The 6,961-nt window shown below is 39.0% G+C and overlaps 3 protein-coding genes across 3 annotated transcripts; 2 read left to right on the top strand and 1 right to left on the bottom strand.

Annotated features, from left to right (window-relative positions):
• LOC107633287 (serine/threonine-protein phosphatase 7 long form homolog) lies at window positions 427–3,386 on the top strand. Its single transcript, XM_021117310.1, has 5 exons — window positions 427–853; window positions 1,944–2,659; window positions 2,744–2,834; window positions 2,954–3,240; window positions 3,320–3,386. The coding sequence occupies exons 1-5, from the start codon at window positions 776–778 to the stop codon at window positions 3,384–3,386; spliced, it is 1,239 nt and encodes a 412-aa protein (XP_020972969.1). The 5' UTR covers window positions 427–775.
• LOC107633288 lies at window positions 3,837–5,306 on the bottom strand. The gene is made up of 3 exons (XM_016336929.2): window positions 5,295–5,306; window positions 4,882–5,110; window positions 3,837–4,780 (listed from the first exon to the last, which is right to left on the bottom strand). Exons 1-3 carry the CDS (start codon window positions 5,304–5,306, stop codon window positions 3,957–3,959), a joined length of 1,065 nt encoding a protein of 354 aa, XP_016192415.1. The 3' UTR covers window positions 3,837–3,956.
• Window positions 5,313–6,489, top strand: LOC107634498 (pectinesterase inhibitor 3). Its single transcript, XM_016337969.2, has one exon. The coding sequence runs from the start codon at window positions 5,571–5,573 to the stop codon at window positions 6,324–6,326; it is 756 nt and encodes a 251-aa protein (XP_016193455.1). The 5' UTR covers window positions 5,313–5,570; the 3' UTR covers window positions 6,327–6,489.

Genomic DNA, 6,961 nt, shown 5'->3' with positions numbered 1-6,961 from the left:
AAATCTGAGAATTAAATTTGGTTTTTTTATTTTAAAATTTTTTAAATATACAAATTTAATCTTTACATTTGTGTTTGTGTTAAAAAAAATTTTTAGATGTACCAATCGAACTCTCTAATTTACTTTACAACGAACAAAATTTATTTTCGCTCACAAATTTGAGGCTCTATTTTTTGCTTGAACACAAATTGACCCTTAAATTTTATATCTCAAACAAATTTAAGTCTCTGATTTATAAATTTTAATTTAAAAAAAATCATCTTCATATTTATTAAAAATACGCCACTTCTTTATAATTAGACATAACATATCATGGTTCTCCATAACTAAAAAAAATTAGCCTTCTTTCTAAACGCTTTTTAATTTCCATATTGTACCGTTGCTGGTGTATTCAAAGGATATGGGGGTGGCTGGTGTGTAACCTGGTTGTGGTGTCAGGGGAATGGGACTCGGACCCTCCGAGTTCAAGCCACAAAACGCACGGTCCGAGTCCAGTGTATTGGGATGACGATGGTGAGGGACTCGGACCCTCCGAGATGGCGTGCTTCACGGACCGTCCGATTTCGATTTGAGTTGTCGAACGGTCCGAGTCCATTGCTGGTATGGACACGCGGCGCTTCCCCGTTGAGTCCCTAATCGGTGGGCATCATAAGCGTAGAAAGAAGAAAACCTGCTCTCCTACCATCCGAATCCCCACTTCACTCCCACCAACCTTTCTCCCTCAAAGCCTTCTTCTTCATTTCTCTGAACTTTGCATGGTGGAGGAGCAACATTAATGGGGAAAAAATCAAAAATTAAAGATGTTGATCGATCTGAGCTTCATATTATTCACTATCTCAGTGATCCTGATTATGTAAGTATTTTTTGAAATTTTTTTGAGTTTTTTAATTTTTTTTATAGTTATAATTATTAAAATATAAAATTTCAATATTATGATTGTTGTTAGATACACAGTTGAAGAATATAAATAGAATGATTATGACTAATTTATTAGTATTAGTTAGATTATTTTAAAATATTTTGAACAGATTAATAATTATATTTATGATGATTAAAATTTTTTTTATGATTATATTGTTGTTAGACATGCATTTGAAAAACATAAATGGAATGAGTATGACTTATTTTTCATTGTTTGTTAGATTTCTTTAAAATTATTTTACAGATTAATAATTATATAAATCATGATTAGAAAATTTGTTATGATGATGTAGTTGTTAGAGATATGTAGTAATTTTTAAATATTTGTTAGGTTCTATTTAAATATTTTTTTACAGATTATTAATTATATATATCATGATAAGAAAATTTGTTATGGTTATGTTGTTGTTGTTCTTTAGTTTTGTGTTTTTGGCTGTAGTAGTAAGTAGAACATAATGTAAATTTTTAATAAGTTTATTTAATTGTGGTGTAATTATTATTTGTAAGCCAATGTTATTTGAATGTGTTTTTAAGAAATTAAGTGTAACTGTTATCGATTTTGGTTAGATGTTATTATTATTGTGGTAAAGTGTTAATGCTGAGTTGATTAGAAAGGTTTTTTTAATTAAGCCATGTTAGATATTTCTTTATGGGAAAATTTAAATAATTTTAAATGTAGTAATTATTATTAGCAAGTTAATTATTAGCGTTGTTAGAATATGAATGATGGCATATACAGATTTATTAATATTTTGTATTGCAGGGGAAAAAATTTTTAACAAAAGACTAATTAATTAATGTTCGATATTATTGTGGATGTTGTAAATATTGTTGAGATTTATGATTAGGAATATATGTATTTGTAATGAGTTTCATTAGCAGTTATGAATACTTTTGAGGATTAACTAGTTAAATTTAGAAGTTACGAGAATTAGTTGTATAATGATTCAGTCAATAAATTTATGATGGTAAGTTAGCAATTCTTAATAATTTGATTAGTAATTTGTTATGTTTTTTTGTAGAAATCAAGAATGTTGACATGTAACCATCCACTTCCTCCGGATCGGTACAACGAAAGGGTGGAGGATCATCTGCGAATTACCGGGTTCTATCATGCATCTCAGATTGGGATAGTGCAGTGTCAGAAAGCATTGGTAAATGCTCTAATTGAACGTTGGCACCCAGAGACACATACGTTCCACCTTCCCATTGGTGAATGTGCTGTGACACTTGAAGATGTAGCTATGATTCTTGGTCTTCCCACAGATGGTCTTCCGGTCACAGGGATGACAATGAGCAGTTATGAAGCGTTGGAGGCGGAGTGTTTGCTTCAATTTGGAGTTGCACCGCGTATGTCTGACTGTAGATCTAGTTGCATAAAACTTACCTGGCTGCGTGATTTAAAAGAAAATTTACAGTTGATTGATGATATCAGTATACAGAGGTATGTGAGGTGCCATATTATGTTGTTGATCGGGACGATCTTGTTTGGGGATAAGTCTGGGGCAGGAGTGCATTGGAAATTTCTACCCTTGCTACGTGATTTTGGTAGTATTGGTCAGTATAGTTGGGGAGCGGCATGCCTGGCACATCTCTACAGGGCATTATGCCGTGCATCCCGTTTTAACTGCAAGGAAATAGATGGTCCACTAACACTTCTACTCTGTTGGGCTTGGATCAGGATGCCATACCTATCGCCGCTACCTAGGGAACCTCGAAGTTTTCCACTAGCAAACAGGTAATAATTTGTTAGAATGTACCCGTATGTTGATATTTATGATTCATTTAATGGTAGCTGAGGTAATTGAATATATCATAATAGGTGGCGGAACTGGGAGCGTGGTGACCGACGATTTAGATACTTGAAGTTAGCTCACTTTAGGAAGTCATTTGATGAACTTCAGGAAGGGCAGGTATGTTTCAATGAAAGTAGTATTAGTTTTATGTTTAGGGTCTAAGACATAAGTATACAGCATTGTCTTTGTAATTGGCTTTGTGGACTGTTATGTTGAGGTTCCTTTATTTTTTCCAGTTTGTTTGGGTTGCTTATGCTGTGGATCGGGTGGATCCGAACATCATTCCTCCTGAAATCTACATGCAGTCGGTGGTTTGGAGTGCTACAGTTCCGTTGGTATCATTTGAATGTGTCGAGTGGCATGCTACCGATAGATTTAGGCGACAGTTTGGTTTGGTTCAGGGACTACCTAGTCAGGAGCGGAATCTAGAGAAGGCGCATGGAGAAACCCTGAAGGGGCCCAAGAATCTTAATTGGGCCACGGAAGCGAGTCATTCAAAATGGGTGATGCATTGGTCAAACAGGTATAACTAAACCTTGAGTACGCAGTAAGGTACAGGTGTTGTATATGTACGCATTATTGTTGTTCAATCATACAATCAGATTGGACCGGAACCTGCCGGTTCATTTATACATTCAGATTGCACCGGAAAGGCCGGTTCAATCATAAAATCAGATTACACAGGCCAGGCCGGTTCATTACGAAAAACAGATTGAACCGGACCGGCCGGTTCATTTATACAATCAGAGTGAACCGAACCGGCCGGTTCATTCATAAAATCAGCTTGAACCGGACAGGCCGTTTCATTCATAAAATCAGATTGCACCGGACTGGACGGTTCATTTCGAAAAATAGATTGAACCGGACCGGCCGGTTCATTTATACAACCCAATTGGACCGGACCGGCCGGTTCATTTATACAATCAGATTGCACCGGAAAGGCAAATTCATTCAAAAAATCAGATTGAAGCGGACCGGCCGGTTCTTTCAGAAAATCAGATTGAACCGGATCGGCCGGGTCATTCATAAAATCCGGTTGAACCGGACCGGCCGGTTTAGTTGGAAGACCTGTGCACTTAGACCGGCCCGTTCTACAAGGAAAACATTACAATACATAAACCGTTTTAACATAAAAACATCAGAAAAACATTACATAATGTTCCACATATCAGGTCAAGTTCTATCAAAATGACAACCCATGACATAATAGTGACGTTCTACACCTACCACAATGTGAACCTACTGAGCATCTCCGTCGGCAGTTCTACCAGCTGACTGACGGCATCTACTACGACTGTGTCCCTCAGCTCCACATAGCGTACATCGCCTAGGACGACGTAACATTCGCGTGTCCATCTCATTCAAGAAACGCGTCATCCTGGGGCGCCCTTTCGAGACACGTCTCAGATACGGATTCGGTACGTAGCGAGGACCGTTGTACGCAGGCCACGTCGTCGGGTTACCTAGTGGCCTAAATCTTGCTCGGTACACCCGCCGAACTTGGTCCATCTTATACACATCATGCACATATAGCTTCCAATCCAGTCGCTGGTTTGCGCAACATGCGAACACATGTCTGCAGGGGATCCGGTCCACCTGGAACTCACCACAATCACATCGAAGGGCGCGTAGATCGACTGCAAACTCCAGTCCGCTTGGCATCTCACGCACCTCGAAGACCTCATTCTGCCGGTCAAAGCAACTGACCTGTATGTTTCCTGATGCAAGTTGGTTTGCATGCAACTTCGAGGTCACGACTTCGGAGAACACATGGCCAGCATTAATCCGCGCTTCTGCCTCTGCTCTTTTTCTGGTGAAAAGCTCGTTTAGCCTGTAGAATGTTGCCTTGACAAGAGCAGTAATAGGAAGATTGCGTGCACCCTTCAACACTGAATTGATGCATTCCACTAGATTCGTTGTCATGTGACCCCATCGGTATCCACCATCAAACGCCAATGCGTACTGTTCGCGAGGAATTCGGTTTAACCAGTTGGTATACGCTTCCCCCCGTTCCCGTAATCGCTGGTAACGCACTTCATACTCCCGCACCGTCCTGGAATATCCTAGAGGAAACCAAAAAAAAAAATAAAAATCATAAAAGTCGAAAACAAATATTAATATTTAACTACTGTTAATAAGTTACTTAAATGTAGTAAATTATTACCAATGTTGACGACCAATTTTTGGAGGTACGGTGCCTTGAATTTCCGCAGAAAATTCGACTCTATATGCCTGATGCAGAACATATGAAAAGCTCTAGGAGGTGACCATGCTCCGTTACTCCGTTCCACAGCTGCATTGATGGATTCGTGTCGGTCCGATATCAGTCCCACACCATCCCGAGTGACAACATGTTGACGCAAGTTACTAAGGAAAAAGTGCCACGCATCTTTCTAAACATATAAAAAAAAAAAAGGAAAATTGAATGATTTGGATAAAATCTTAAACAAAAATTTATATAGTTAGAGATGGAAGTAATATATTATCTTAACACACTAGCAAACAAAAATTTGAGGAAGTAGTTATCTTGAGCAAAGTTCAATCTCCATACTTGGTGGAAAGTGTTATGTTTACTACGTTGGTCCACATCCCTAAACTTGCCCTACTAGTCCTAGGCTGAAGGCTACTATACAGAAGCAACCCTAAAAACCTACTCACATTGCCCCTACCATAACAACTACATTAAACAACCATTTTCATTTATTGCACTAAATAAATCCCCACCAGTGTAGTAGTTCACTTTCACTCACACAACACAACTCACTTCTCTTTCACTTCGTAGTTCTTCCCACACACACTTCACAGCTTCTTTTTCTTCTTTCAGATCTACAACCAAAAACAGAGGGAGAAAAAATGCAGACACAACTCAGGCGCACTATTTTCACTTTCCTGCTGTTGTTCTCATCCCCAACATTTTTCGTCTTCTCCACCGCATCACCACCGTCAAAAAACAACCGCAGCAACAACGCGCAAGCCCTGGTCCGTTCATCATGCGTTCACACAAGGTACCCGAGCATCTGCCTCAGAACACTCTCAAACTACGCTGGGCCTGCCAACTCCCCCTTAGACGTGGCCCGGGCCGCTCTCAGGGTGAGCCTGGCCCACGCCCGACGAGCCTGCAGACACCTCAAGACTCTCCAATCACCACTGGTAGGCCCAGGCCCAGGCCCAAATACAGGCCCATTGAGCTCGAAGTCCAAGAGGCAGCGAGCGGCGCTGAGTGACTGCATCGAGCAGATGGCGGACTCGGTTGACGAGCTGAAGAGGAGCCTTGAGGAGCTCCAGCACCTCGAAACGGCGACGTTTCGGTGGCAGATGAGTAACGCACAGACTTGGGTGAGTGCTGCCCTCAGTAACGGCGACTCATGCCTCGATGGCTTTGGAGACGTAAGCAACGGCGGCGATAGAGGCAGTGGAGGCAACGACCGTGACAAGAAGCTGAGGAGGAGCGTGAAGCGGAGGGTGACTGACGTGGCAAGGGTCACGAGCAATGCTTTGTACATGATTAACCTTGTTGGTGAAACTTGGCCCGGGAAGCCTAATAAGCATCGTTCTTCGCCACGTGGCACCCATTTCAATGACTGCGTTGAGCATCCTGCTTGTGCTTAACTAGAAGAATGAATGGGTAACTTTTTTTTATTTAAAAAATGAAATGTTGACAAGTACATCCAATAATTATGTAAAATGTAAGAGGATTAACACTTCTTCTACAAAAATCGAAAAATTAGTTAGTATGGATTTAAATATAAATAAAAGTAAAATATTGATTATTTGATATTTCTCAATAATTATATCCAAACAAGTATACTAAAAAGAGTTAATGGATGAGTGTATTGAATATTTTTGAAAAATAAACTATTTACTTCAGTTTTAGTGTATTATTGGATATAGTTGTAAAATATAATTGTTGACATATACTATTATTTTAATTACTCGATTTCAAGATTATAATAGAATAAAGTATTTAGAAATTAATTTTTATATGGGTAAAATTTAAGTGTAATTCAAGTATGTGGGACAATTTTAAGATTAACTCGAATGTGATGCATATCACTTTTTGCTGTTTGTGAGAAACTGTCTAGGGTCAGCTTTATCCCGCTCAGCGAGATGACAGTGGCCACGTGATATAATTTGTAGGCTATTAAAATGGGTTAAACTTATATATTAGTCCGTCTACTCATTTAAACAAATGAATTCTGTCTTTAAAATTAATTTTATTTAAATTTTGGATTAAGTTTAATTGA

The sequence above is a fragment of the Arachis ipaensis genome, chromosome B03, assembly GCF_000816755.2.
Source record: "Arachis ipaensis cultivar K30076 chromosome B03, Araip1.1, whole genome shotgun sequence".
Classification (NCBI taxonomy): domain Eukaryota; kingdom Viridiplantae; phylum Streptophyta; class Magnoliopsida; order Fabales; family Fabaceae; genus Arachis; species Arachis ipaensis.
The sequence above is the reverse complement of the archived record's forward strand: the minus strand, read 5'-3'. Positions and strand labels throughout refer to the sequence as shown.

Excerpts from the sequence above, each read along its gene's own strand:
- LOC107634498 (XM_016337969.2), top strand. The coding sequence starts at position 5,571 with ATGCAGACACAACTCAGGCGCACTATTTTCACTTTCCTGCTGTTGTTC.
- LOC107633288 (XM_016336929.2), bottom strand. Across the intron at positions 4,781-4,881 it reads AAAATTGGTCGTCAACATTG|GATATTCCAGGACGGTGCGG; the intron begins GTAATAATTTAC and ends GGTTTCCTCTAG.
- LOC107633287 (XM_021117310.1), top strand. The coding sequence starts at position 776 with ATGGGGAAAAAATCAAAAATTAAAGATGTTGATCGATCTGAGCTTCAT. Across the intron at positions 854-1,943 it reads ATCTCAGTGATCCTGATTAT|AAATCAAGAATGTTGACATG; the intron begins GTAAGTATTTTT and ends GTTTTTTTGTAG. Across the intron at positions 2,835-2,953 it reads ATGAACTTCAGGAAGGGCAG|TTTGTTTGGGTTGCTTATGC; the intron begins GTATGTTTCAAT and ends TATTTTTTCCAG.